This window comes from Anopheles merus, chromosome 2R (genome assembly GCF_017562075.2).
Source record: "Anopheles merus strain MAF chromosome 2R, AmerM5.1, whole genome shotgun sequence".
NCBI lineage: Eukaryota > Metazoa > Arthropoda > Insecta > Diptera > Culicidae > Anopheles > Anopheles merus.
In genome coordinates, this window is record NC_054082.1 from 37492973 (window position 1) to 37506705 (window position 13733).

Below are 13733 nucleotides of genomic sequence, written 5' to 3' on the forward strand. Positions count from 1 at the left end.
CGTGTAATTATTTCAACCAGACATCTCTTAGAATACAAAACGTAGCTTAAAAATCTAACGATGGCAGCTCAATTGTTCTATGGTATTGAAGATGGCGTGGATGGAAGCAAACGTGGAGTACAAAGGACAACCGATGGGGTGATAGAGCATCTATTGCAATCATCAAGCTTAGTAAAGGATAACACACACCAGTACACACTCACACATACACACATACACATGCACACAAAACACACCTGCGTTAACCATCCGCGTACAACTCCTTGCTCACCCACCCACCCTATTGAACGTTACACTCCGATGGTAGCAGTTCTTGATCACGAAACTTGTCACATTTGGGCGTTACGAACGTGCGGACAATGTCGTACCCGGGGCTGGCGCGTCGATGTCCGCCTATCCGTACGCCCACCGTGTAACGGGTATTAAACTCTAGCTTGCCGAACTCGTACGTATTGCGCCGCAGTACGGCATCCTGCCAGTGGTTGCCGTTGCCGGTCGCACTGTTCCGTGGCAGCGTGAGACATTCTCGATTCCCACGACACATGTGCACCTTGTAACGGCCATAACCCCGCTCGGACCAGCCAAGCCGAACGGCTAGACCCGACTTGCGCAGCGCAAAGTGGTACCGTATCGTGCCCATTGTCGGCACTCCGTGACCGATTGATCTACCGGTGGTTCCTGCTGCGCCGGACAGCCCGGATCCGGCGTGTAGTAGGCCATCCTTGAGGCTGGGCTGGCTTTTTGTCGACCGTCGATAGCCGGCATCACCCATAAGCAGGTTGTCCAGGTTGAGCGGTGTACCACCACCGTCCTGTACGGGTGAGGCGGAGGAGGTGTTTACTAGCAGATGGAGGGCGTTGGACTTGAGCCGTTTCTTGCCGTAAACACTGATTGCATGAAGCTGTAGATAGTAGTACCGGTTCGGCAGCAACCCCTGGATGTCATAGAACCGGGTAGGCTGTAATGTACCGTAACGTTAATGTAATAAGGCTTCAAATGGCGCAAATTAAGGGTGAACGCAAACCGCTTACCGCTGTGATGGTGGCCATCTCCTTGAACAGGGATGATTTGTCCGTTTTCGACCGATTGGTGGTATGGTTTAGGTAGAGACTCCAGCCGAGCTTGTACTTTTCCACCGGCAGGTCCGACCGGGGCAAGGACCAATTCACCCGACAGCTGTACGTACGGTCTTCTCTCAGTATCAGCGGACCAACAGTGAGGCTGCTCGGTGGTTGGGGTCGATTTGGCTCTGAAATAAGATAACGGTGAGATGTAATGGTCAAGTAGTCAGCTCCAACCTGCAAGTGTGTGTGTGTGGATACTTACTTGCACTTAGCTTAAACGGTCGTGACGGTGTCGAATAGCCACGGGTACCCATTCGGTTTACAGCGGCCATCCGCACCTGATACCACCGGCCCGGTTTTAGCTTAATCTCCCCCTCGTAACGCGTCACCGTGCCCATGTTATACTGCGTGAACGTTTCCAGCACATGTGGCTGCCAGTCGTTTTCCATCCTGTGCTCGGTGTAAGCATAACCGATGTGAAACCGCGACTCGGTAATGTAGTACGTCGGGCTTTGCTCACTCTCCAGCTTCACGTCCCACTGGATCTGGGCGGTACGGGACCCGCCCATCTCTACCAGCTGTATCTGGCCTGGCACGGGCGGTAAACCGGCGACCTTATCCAACCCGTACGGGCTTTGGCAGCTGTGGCCGCACGAATGCTCGCAGCACTTCTCCACACCCGGACACTTGTAGTCCAGCCCGTCGCACGTGTTGAGGCACAGGCTGTCCAGCTTGGACGGTGGTTTCGGTGGACAGTCTCCGTACTTTTTGTAGGCCGAGTTTTCCAGATAGTTGCGTATGCACATGCTGTAGCACTGTGAAATGGGGATGGGCACGAAGAACGGATTAGTTGCGGTCAATCGAGCCGGGCACACCTTTCTCCAGCTCGAGAGGACATGCACACTAACGGAAAGGAGTATCGTACTTTCTTTTTATCCGTACTAACCTGTTGGTTGTACGTACAGTTTGAGCGACATCTTGCTGTGAGTAGATTGTGGGGTTCGTTCATACTGACTACGCTAGAAGCGAGAACGGCTAACGGTATGTAGAGGAAAATGTGTTGAACTATCACTAGCTTCAGAAGGTTCCGTTTGCCTTGGAGCATCTGAAAATAAGGAATAGAAAGAGAGAAAAAGAGAGACACATCACAAAAGGTGCAGGATACATGAATGTATATTGGAAAGTTAAGCGTTTGCCTTTTTATTAAGATGTAGAGATGGATAACACAGAATCAGATTCATGAATCTGAATGAATCTTCACAGTGGGCCACACTGGTAGCGAATCCATACGTCCGAAGATCACATCTACACATGCATATCTCAAGAGATTAAAGAATCCTTGACCATTAATTGTTCTTCAGAGGTTCATTTATCTCTAAATAATTAAAACCCATAACGATTGAAGAATCTTTAAAGATTTCAAGATCCATAAATATATGGAAGATTGATTTGATTGATTCTAATCACTCATCACAGCAACGATTCATATGAATTTTAAGGAAAGATACATGAAGCGCGGCACTACTTAGAAGGTTGTTTGATTCCGTATGTGTGAAAGATGATTGGAACAGGTGCCACGATAACGAGTTATACGAACCATACAACGATCTCGTGATCCTGCCTAATTTCAAGCACGCTAAGCACCGTTGGAGGCACTGAAAACTATGGACCTGCTGGAGAATTCGACATAAAATCATAGTTCCGTATTTACATATACAAGTTCAATACAATGCGATCAACTGGAACTAATATATGTTCTATTCGATAACGTTTAAAAATGTGGATTAAAGCAGGAAAAAAATCGAGATAATATCCATATCTATGACAAAACAAGTTTTCGCTAGCGTTTTGGCGTCAGTTCCAACAGTAGTCAGGCCTGAGCAGCAGAAAAAAAACATTTAATAAAAAAATCCCCTACCAAATAGGAACAAAACATTGCCCGCAAAATGTGAATTGCAAATCAAATGTGCTTTCTATCCTTTTATGGATAAATGAGGCCAATAGGCTAAAAGTGTTTATACAAATAATAATCCTTCTATCCTACTATCTTTTCGTCTATTGTTTTCCAAATGACTAAAAACAACAGTATACCACATTCATATGCAAATGATCTATATGCAAATTGCATTGCCTGAGCAATCTTTTTTTTAATTAATGGATCATCATAATCTAAATCATTAACATTTAGTTACCTCTATACAGAATTGGAACCACTGATCGGATCTTCACCATGCGGTAGATCTTGGAGAAGATGGCATAATACAGCCACAACACGTACCATCTTTTCATTGACTTCAAAGCCGCATATGATACCATGATAGCCAGGGTAAAACTGTACGACGCTATGGGCGCTTTTGGAATCCCGGCCAAACTGATAAGGCTAGTTAAGAATGACTATGACCAACGCCACTTACCAGGTGAAGGTAGATGGAAAACTCTCAGGGCCTTTTGCTACCACCACAGTTCTGTGCCAGGGGGACGAGCTTGCCTGTCTCCTATTCAATTTGGTGCTAGATAGGGCCATCCGTGACTCGAGGGTGGAGCCTACGGGAACCATCTTCTATCAGTCAACCCAGATCCTGGAATACGCTGATGATATATACATCATTTATCTGTGGTTCTCCTATGTAGCAGAAGCCTACCAAGGGATCGAGGAGGTGGCAGAGAACTTGGGATTGTAGATAAACGAGGAAAAGATCACTCTGATGGTGGCAACATCAGATAGATGAACGGACTTTTGAAGCCGTCCCAGAATTCACCTATCACAGGTCAAAGGTCAGCAACGGAAATAGCCTGGTATCTGAGTTGCGCGCAAGGATGCTGGTTGCCAACCGGTCTTTCTACAGCCTGAGAAATCAGTTCACCTGAAAGAACCTGTCGCGACGGACGAAGCTGGGACTATATAGTACTTATACGGTACCGCTACCCGTATGTGTGTAAGGGCAATGGAGGAGCCGTTATAACGACGAGATATACAAGATGTACGGCGACCTCACCGTCGTACAGCGTATCAAGCGCGCCAGGCTCCGGTGAGCTGGCCATGTTGTAAGCATGGAAACGGACGACCCATCACGTAAAGTCCTTTTAGGCCGTCCACAAGGACAGAAGAGGCGTACGTAGGGCCAAACAGAGGTGGCAAGGTGGCATGGAGGCGTCCGTCATTATGGCCGCGATAACGGACTGGCAGACGAAGGCGCGAGACCTTGAGCGGTTTCGGATACTCCTGAGGCAGGCCGAGACCGCAAAGGGGTTTCTGCGCCGGATAAGTAAAGTAAGTAAGTAAGTATACATAATTAGATTAGCTTAAGATAAACTCAATACAATAAACGCTTAAGATAAACGAAAAAAAACAAACTTGATATTAAAAAGAAATATCATTGTAGAAATATAATATGTTTTCATTCAACTACAACATTCCCTGTAGTTATTATATTCGTATAAAAGTTAACGATACTTTTTGAACCACCCAACCGGAATGTAGGATCCTTGCTGTAGATCAGTCATGTCAAACTCATCTTAAATTGAGCATGTCGGTTTGCATGTAGAACTTATCGTCGCAATTATATTTATCACATCTGGCTTGCCGTAGTAACTTGTTTGACACTAAAAAAAACTAATAACTGCCAAAGTTCTTCGCGGCCCAGATTGAAAGGCTTTGCTATAGTTGATCGATCATAAATGACATACGGCAACATCTTCAGCAATCTAATCTAATACTAAACATCATCACAATAACACCGGTGGAGGTATTAAATCCCTGAATTGAGTTGTAGCTTAGTTATATAAACTGAATGCGATGTACGATTCTGCGCCAGCATGAAAAAGTCATTGGCAACCGTCCACGTCGCTCCTATTCATAGCAAAGTGCTCCATTCAAGTGTTTTTTTGTTTGTACAAACTTCTACGAAGAATCTATTTCAAATACTAAACTGCATTGCTGCAAAGATTAGCAATCGCGACCGAGTATACCGTACCCGTGGCTGGTGCATACTCGCCAGGAAACAAACATTGCATCACGAACCAGTAGTTGCAACGGCACGCTTCTGCAATAATGCACCAGCAAGAATGGCAACATCATCGACATACGACACACGGGGCCAAAAGTCAAAACAAAAGAAAAAAAGAAAAAAGGAATTCGAAATGTATAAATAATCAGTAGATTAAAAAAAGGCTGCAGCACTACAAAACCTGTGCCCAGATTCACGTCCACGTTAATAAACGTCACCGCGATACCTGATGCGATGTGAGAGGGCGAGACAGAGAGAGAGAGAAAGAGAAGGAAGGAGAGCGAGACCGTCTTAAAAACGAAACGGTAAATAAAGGTTAAATTTAATAGCCTCATTTACAGCGTTTTGTTATGAACATCCGTGGTATTTGCGCAGGATTCGAAGAGCGGTACGATACGGGAAACTCGCGCGACCAACACGCAGGGCTCTCGACCTCGGTCCAGCTATGGCTACGTGTGCGCGTGTGTGTGTGCTACTGCTCCTTCGGTAGGTGCATACTACCTCCTTGAAGCTTGGCCGCCCTTGAGCGTAGTCAACGCGATCATTTTACGCGCGAACTATGCAGACTTTGACAAGCAAAAAGTGTAAGACAAATAAGTGGTCAGATTCCGGCGTCCTCGCAGCACCTCGCGAACAGTTTCGTACGTTGTTGTGGTGGAATGCCTTACAAACTTATGCTCCCTGCTGCACGTGTATCTGGCTTGCACAATTTAGTGCAAGCGATGCTAAATATTGACCTGCCCACTAGGCACAAACACACATTCGGGGACGGACACGGGTGATGGAAAGAGGATTTTATGTTTAAATTAATTTGAAAGTTGATCGATCTGAGCCGCAATGCAATATGAGTGTGCCCCTTTTTTGCAGTTTTTTGTTGCCCCGGCAACCGTTACATTATCATTTGTACGCGTGGCCATCCATGTTGTGTTGGCCATGCCGTGCCGACGCTTGTTGCAGGCGTGAGAGATGCGTGTTCTTCGTGTTAGATAATGGGAAAGGGGAGGGTTTATTGCCGGTGGTTTGAGGAATTGCGTTTTGAAAGGAATGTTAATATGTTTCAATTACGGATAGAAAAGCTGTGTCAACATAAAATCGACGCTGCGCTGCCCAACGGTAGCATGGGAAAGGGACGCCACGCCGGCGGAATGGCAATCTCTCTCTCTCTCTCTCTCTCTCTCTCTCTCTCTCTCTCTCTCGCTCTCTCTCTCTCTCTCTCTCTCTGTCTCTAAATACATACAATATTCATCAACGGATAGAGCTATTAACTAAGGGAAGGTAGGGGAACGTGGATAGAAAAGAGTGTACGACAGCAACAAAAAAGAACAGTGCACAAGTAACGTGTACAATCGCAATTGATATTTTATTCATTTTGATATTTTTTGCCACCTTTTTTCCAATTGTCAACACATTGCTTGTTGTGTGTACGCGTGTCCTGCGTTTTCTAACGTGCAGCAAAAAGATATGTACGGAAATTCCCGTTTCCCTTTTCAGATTGATGCAGCGACAACTTTACTAGACAAAATTGTTTTTAAATGTAACTGGGAGTGTCAGCTACGGTTAGAAATAGAAAATGATTGTTTATAACAGTACTTAAAGAATAGCTGAAAAAATTTGCGTATTTTGTATAAAAAGATAAATAAAATGTAAACATCGCGTACCATAATCGACTGATACTATGCAAAAATCTCTTTTGCAATGAAGATATAAACCTATAATTAATATTAGGTAGGTGCAAATTTAAAGGCCGATCTGATGGGACAGTCGCCACCTTTTACGATCTGACAACATGCCCGTCATGGGTTCAAGCCCCGAATGGACCGTGCCACCATATGTAGGACTGATTATCCGGCTATGGGTAATCCGTAAGTCACTGAAAGCTAAGCCCTCACTAGTAGTAGGCGCATGCATTGCCACGACAACGGTTGTGTTGTGCAAAAAAAAAAAAAATAGGGTGCATTTTTTTAAAGCAAAAGCAATAATTCCAGTTTGTTTTTGTTTCTATTGATTAACCTTTATTAACTAATGCAAGGTAGCAAACTCACGATTTTGAGCTGACTCAGCGTGGCCGTAGTTAATCTTTTACTAAATAAAATAATTTAATAGCCAATCAATGATAAGAGAGGCCTTTTTGATTTGCGACGGACTAGCAACATTGGTGACCTTGAGCTTTTTTGAGCTTTTTTTTTTCTTTGGAAAAACAAAGGTAGGAAATACTGGAACCGTTCAATGTACATGCATTATACCAGCATTAACGAATACATTTATTGCTTGATTTTTCCCTTTATTTGTTAAATCTTAAATTAATAAAATTGTAATCAATGGCTATCCATGTTCCATAGTGTAGTTCTTATGCAGTTCCATAAGAAATGTGTTTAATCCATTTAAACCAAAAACTTAAAAATCCTGTAAGTGAATCATTCGCTTTTTTGCCTTATTGCAATCAACTCCATAAAGCTTCGCCTAGTTATGTCGTGAAAATATCCTCGTGAAAGCAGGAGAAATATCCTTATGTCGTGAAAATATCCTCGTGAAAAATATCGCGAAAGCTCAAAGCTATCTCTTTAAAAATATAAACTCATCAAAGTGCGCTAATATTGATTTTTTTCGTACAAAAAAAATCCCTTAAGTTCCTCATTTGGCACTTGTCATTAGGCTTCAGGATATACACCGCGTATCGATCACGTTTACGATCACGAAGCGGGTATAATTTTTATTTTTGCCTGAAGCTGCAATTACCACTCAACGCACTGGCCTCCCCCGCCCCAGCGCGGACCACACAGAGATCACGAAATCAGCAATCAAGCAACAGAAAGCGCCAAAGGATGCCAGCACACACAACAAAAAACCCCACTCAAGTACACAGCAATGAAGTAGCAGACAGAGTACCAACAACCATCACCATTACCTTCTCAAGAAAGCAACCAAAGAACACCACGAACAGTGGGAGCAAAACACGTATCCGTCGTTGTACTCGTGGGAGGCCAAAAGTGAAAAGAAAGTCATCCCTTACCTTGACCTACTGCGGGTGGGGTGGCGTTTCGTTCGGTCCTTTGGCACACTGCACTCGGAATTGTGCGGGGAGGGTGAACTGCTGCTGGTGGTGGTGTGTTTCCTATTGCATTGGCCCAACCGTCGTCGTGAGCCTGTGTGGTCTTGACGTTTCTGTCTGATGCGTTTTCAGTGCGCTTTTAGGGACACTTTCACGTTCACCAAGCACGCTGTTTACGGAGCACAGAGTGGCAAGGTTTGTTGTTTGTTCTTCTTTTGAATATATTTATCCGGCACAATTCATCGCCAACATTCGTCTGCATCACATTGCTACACTTTTGATTTTAATGGAATTTAAACACTTTTATACACAATTTCCTTTCCTTCACTTCCCTCACCAAGCATTCACATCACGCAAAACTGCACACGCATCATCGGGACGGCCACCCTCTTGGTCGCCGGGGGTACGAGGCAGGTTTGCACCTTTGCACCGACTGCATCCACCACTGTCGACCACTTTCACACGGCAGTGCAACCGTTGATGGGTTGCATAAACGCACGGCAGAAACGGCTCGTGTGAAAGTGTAACCCGTCGGCCGGTTGGAGCAACGGCCATCCCCCGGGGGCGCTGTGCGGTGGTGGTAGGACGTCCGGTTCGAAGCTTCACGCGGCAACGAACGCACTTAAACTAAGTACACACTTGCAATTAACCTCCCGGGTTTGTTTCTGGCGCTGCATCCGCGGTGGAGGACACTTTGACACGGTTTTTGACACAAGGACTGTCGTACGTTCGGTGCGTTTTTTTCTGCTATTTGCCGTGCCGTACTCAGCAGGCTATGATTTTTGCACACTCAACGGTGAAGCCGAACGCCGGGACGCTCATTTCCACGGCAGCAGCACAACAACACTTCCACACCGCACACGCCCGGCGTTCGATCCTTATCGGCAATCTTCTGCAACCGACACCTAATTATCCGTCCCTCCTCCTTGCCCTGTGCTTTTGCACGTTTATGCAGCACCGGGTGTGCTGTTTGCACTCAGTATAATTTCTCTGCGGCTCTGTGGTTGTCGCTTCTTGTCCCCTCTTTCCCGATTTCCAACGCGAATTACAATACGGCCTGAAAGGCTTTCGGCGATACCGCACACAACCAACCCAAAATCACCAACCCCTCCTTTTGGGCACTGTGGTATTGGGGAGAATCCTAACGACCGCAGTAAGAAGGGTGGCTTAGCTCCACAAAAACACACGCACCGACAGACTCACACACGCACAAACGAACAGAAAGAAAAAAAACTGCACACTCAAACTGCACCGGCGATGTCTGCAACTTGTGCGGGCAAACGGCTGTGCAGACGACAAACACACAACCGCGAGGTCGCGCTGTCGATGGCAGAATGAAGCCTTTTTCTGCGCACAGCCCCAATGGTTCCGAATGCGGCAACAGCCCCAGCGTGTTGTGGCCCAGCGCCGGGTGCATTTGCGAGCGCACCACACACACACACACACACACACGCGCGGGCGCTGAGAGAAGTGGTGCGCTCGTGTAAATATGAAACCGGTATAGCATCTATATGCATTTACTTGCCGTGTTATCTAGTTTAGTTTTTTTTTGTCCAACAACTTTTGTGTCCTCTATATTAAATTATGATAACAACAAAATCGTGTTTAGTACCTGGTATTTTTTTAAACTCAACTTAAAACTTAAAACAACTGTCTCACGTTATCACACATCTTTTAATCTAACATCCAACTTGTATAATTTGTGTAGAGCAAAATGCAAACACTACCGCTATCGGTTTCATATTTACACACCACACACAGGATGAGCGAAATGCAACTCTCTCAACTCTCAGCTGCATCGGGTTGCTCTCTCATTTTGTTGGCGCGGCTCGCCAATTCTCCATTCTATGCTCTCCTTATTTTTTTGCGCTGATCATCATCACCATCATACCCGCCAGCATCATCATAATCATCATCAACAACAACACATGATCGCTTTCGTGTTCGTCTTCTGGTCCTTGAGTAGTGAAGAGAAACTGTCTAACAAGTTGGATAACATTTTATTGCTTTATTGGGCTGTAATTTTCTTAAATATGACTACACAGCACCAAAACACATTTATTAACCAAAACTCAAACAATTCGCATATGAGCTACCTCTACCATGGGCTGAAAATGTGATATGTGTGTTTTTCCAATTTTGTTTGGTCTACGGTTTTAGCTCTCAAGCAGAAATTGTATCACATGGCGCGTCGTCACCTTCCGGAAGTGTCCAAGTGGTGCTAAGTCGGTGCTTAGTATTGGATGAAACCTTACAGACGAACAAGAGACGAAGTTTGAAGTATCTCTTTCTTGGTTTACTCGACTAAGCTTGACTAGAAGATTTGCTACAAGCACCGAGCCCACTTTGAAGCGAACTGCAAAACTAAGGCACAATTGTCCAGGGATATCGTTGGCTACCGCATCTGCTAGGCAGTGGTAGCTCTAACGCCCTGTAGTTTGAGATTTAGTTACAAGGTTTTTTTTTGCAACAAATTCTGTAGTAACAGAAACCTCCTACCAGCTACTACAAATATGTCACCCTGTTTGAAAGCCCATCGGCTCATTAACTTGGGTGCATTGCTGATTGACAAATAATTCTGACAATCGCTGATGATCATCCCAGTACGCAAAACTGAACCCCACGCCACGATTGATTGATGAGGAATCGATTGCCCTCTCACCTCTCAGCGCTGCATGTACTCCCCTGCGACCTGCTTGGGCTGCAGGAGTGCAGGTGCAGCATAAAAGTGCAACGGCAACCAGTGCACTGGCAGCATTGAGCTCGATTGCGTTGCAAGATCTTGAGTGCTGACGGGTGCACAATTTTCCGATCCGGTTGTTGATGTTTGACAAATGACACCCATAACATGCTCGCGTACTCATGTACATTTACCTTCACCAGCAACTGCCCGCAGCATTTCGTTGATTTGGTTTGGTGAGCGGGAGCTCTGCGGGGTGTATTTCCGCTGCATGTTTTAAATCGCGTGTGTATCATTTTTAGAGTCCGCTTTTTTGTTTAAAGCAGATTCGTCGAGTGGACGGTTTTACATGCTGCTTTATGATTTGCTTCGCTTAAAGACACTACTCTATGTGTGGGGTGAGCATTTATGAAACATATGCAAGGCTTGCCAGTCTAATTTGTCTTGCTGAGGCACGGACAGTGCGGTATGGATCGGATCGAATTTGGCTGCATTGGAAAGAACATAAATAATGGGTGAGGGACTACTCAATCTATGCACTTTCCCGTTGATTGACGGTTTGCGGTTTGTGGTTTGTGAACTCACCTTTGAACCAGATATCATTGCGGGTGTGTATTGTGTGGGGTGATAGTGGACGAGATATTTTATATTCGTTGAATGGCGTTGAACGTTTAAATGTTGGATTTAAAGTCGTGAAAAGAGGAAGCGAGACAATGGAAAAGGAAAATGAAACGAAATAAAAGCTCTCTCATTATGTGTTATCATAGTTCCTTAAATTTTTTTATAGATCGTCTGTGTGGAATTGTCGAGGAACGATGATTAAGGTTGTATTGATAGATTTTTTTTCAAAAAAAAATAACATTAAGATACTTCAAATTTTTAAGCACACCCGATGACGCATTGGACTGGATTCGATTATATCTGCAACGTCCAAGCACATTCAGTATAAGGTGAATTATACATATTTTATATAGATTATTAAATCCATTATTTTTCGTTAGGTTTCGCTACGCTTGTCATAAGCATCTGATGATAAAAAAAACCCCAAGATTTAACGATCCCCTTCATGCTACCTTTATTTAAACTTTAATACAATCATACAAATTGGCTTATCCTTATTAATTGAGTATATTGTTCTTAAATAGAGACTGTACAAAATAAAAAGACTATTCTTTTGCACAAGTTTAACACAAAGATTCGTTTTATTTTTGTTAAGGGTTAATTATCTAAGTCAAACGGAAAAGTGTCAAACAAAACCACTCTACACTAACGGAAACAAAATCGGTATTATACAAACCTGTTAGTGTTTTCTCATAATAGAACATCAGCATTTTTGACACTGTTTTTTATCACTCGAGTCGCATAATTGACCCTAAAATTTCGAATTGTTTGGAATGGGTTTGTTTAATACTTTTCCGTTTGACTCACATAAGCTGCCCTTTAGTGTTGCGAATATTGTTTAACCAAAAAATGCTGCAAGCAAGGACATTATTTTTAGACCAAAACTTTCTGCCAAAAGTTCATCATTACCTAGGTGACGCATTGATATGTTGGATTGTACCGATCGTCGTCTCTCTTGGGCACACTGCTCCATCACACATTCTGCAAGGGAGAGAGAGGAAACGATAGAGGGAGAGAGTAAACAGCAACACAGAAATCAATGCAACGAAAGTTATCCTCTGCACGATCCCACTCCCTAGCAGGATGCCGGAAAAGCAAAATGCAAACAGTACGCTTGTACCCACCGTTACACCCGTCGGGGCCAAACGTTACGCCAAGAGGAATAAATCAACCCACCGGTCGCTGTGGCTACCGATGCGAACCTTCAGCCAACTGCCCCAACAAATGGCCCAGGGTGACAGCGAGCGGGGTGACAGTGACTTCATCCTCACACGCGCTAGAAAATGTGGATCCTGGCGTTGACGGCGTTGCACCAGGGCCAGCCACTATTTAACCTTTGCTTTTGTCTTTGCCTACCTACTTACCGCCAGCGGACAAAGGAGCTGGAAGCGTTTAGGAGGTTGCATACGTAACAACACAAAAATGTCTTTCTGCGCAACCAAATGCAGCAAAATGAAGCATGTTCACAAAGTGATCGATTTAGTGATTTGAGTTAGGAAATGTTTGTTAACTTGGAACTTGGTTTGGAAAAAAAAACACAAATTTGCAAAAAAAGCGACAAACAATCCTCACAAGCCAATCCACTTGCACGGTACAAAGTAGCTTTAAAAACTAAGGAAAATATCTTATGACTCATGGAACAAAAACAACAACATTCCACCAATATGGTACGTACGGTAATGGTGGCGCAGGGTTATTAAAACTAAGCGACCATAAACATGTACAAACCGGCAACTTCCTGAACAGTAAATCCCAAACCCTTCTGACCACACGCGCGAGGCCTTACCTTATTTGATGGTAATGAACTTCAGGCAAAGATGCAAATGCAGTTTGTTAGCTTAGGCCGTTGAATCACTGACAGAAATGGAATGGCTCTTTGGTGTCGTGCTGGGTATTGGGAGGGGCACCCTGACATTGGTGAAAGATTATATTTATTGCGTTTTAGTTGGTCATTAGAATGGGTGATCGATAGACGTTTGTTAGCAATTATTACTAACTTGTACAGTGTACTGAAATGCAAGCAAAAATGCCATCAGACGGAAATATGCAAATATTTTATACAAAAATCTTGCCAAAACATCAAACAAGCGCATCGATGATGAGCAGTAGTATTATGAGCTGTTTCTTTACATAGTGTGGTCTTGTTACCTGGAATCCTCCAATGCGTAACTCTATCTACTCGTGCCGGTGTATGTGGTACATCGAAAGTCCTCCCGAACCCGTGCGTCATATCCGTGTTGTCGTTTGATGTCGAAAATGGCCACCGGCAAAACCAATCGCTCGTCCAATCCAGTTCAATCATAATCGCGAAA

At 44.3% G+C, this 13733-nt stretch overlaps 1 protein-coding gene across 4 annotated transcripts; it reads right to left on the reverse strand.

Moving 5' to 3' along the window:
* Nucleotides 1-132: 132 nt before the first annotated feature.
* LOC121589734 (anosmin-1) lies at nucleotides 133-9440 on the reverse strand. 4 transcript variants are annotated; one of them, XM_041908844.1, is made up of 5 exons: nucleotides 8082-9440; nucleotides 2011-2169; nucleotides 1327-1879; nucleotides 1032-1249; nucleotides 133-958 (listed from the first exon to the last, which is right to left on the reverse strand). In XM_041908844.1, the coding sequence occupies exons 2-5, from the start codon at nucleotides 2167-2169 to the stop codon at nucleotides 281-283; spliced, it is 1608 nt and encodes a 535-aa protein (XP_041764778.1). In that variant the 5' UTR covers nucleotides 8082-9440; the 3' UTR covers nucleotides 133-280. The 4 variants fall into 4 exon arrangements, with proteins under 4 accessions (XP_041764778.1, XP_041764775.1, XP_041764776.1 ...); XM_041908841.1 differs by having other exon boundaries at nucleotides 1990-2169; XM_041908842.1 differs by lacking the exon at nucleotides 8082-9440 and adding an exon at nucleotides 3479-3513 and having other exon boundaries at nucleotides 1990-2169.
* Between the last annotated feature and the right edge of the window lie 4293 nt (nucleotides 9441-13733).

Bases quoted from the DNA above. Each gene is read 5' to 3' on its own strand.
- LOC121589734 (XM_041908841.1), bottom strand. From the start codon at position 2,169: ATGCTCCAAGGCAAACGGAACCTTCTGAAGCTAGTGATAGTTCAACAC. The intron at 1,250-1,326 runs GTAAGTATCCAC...ATCTTATTTCAG, and splicing joins ACCGTTTAAGCTAAGTGCAA to AGCCAAATCGACCCCAACCA. The intron at 959-1,031 runs GTAAGCGGTTTG...GGTACATTACAG, and splicing joins AGATGGCCACCATCACAGCG to CCTACCCGGTTCTATGACAT.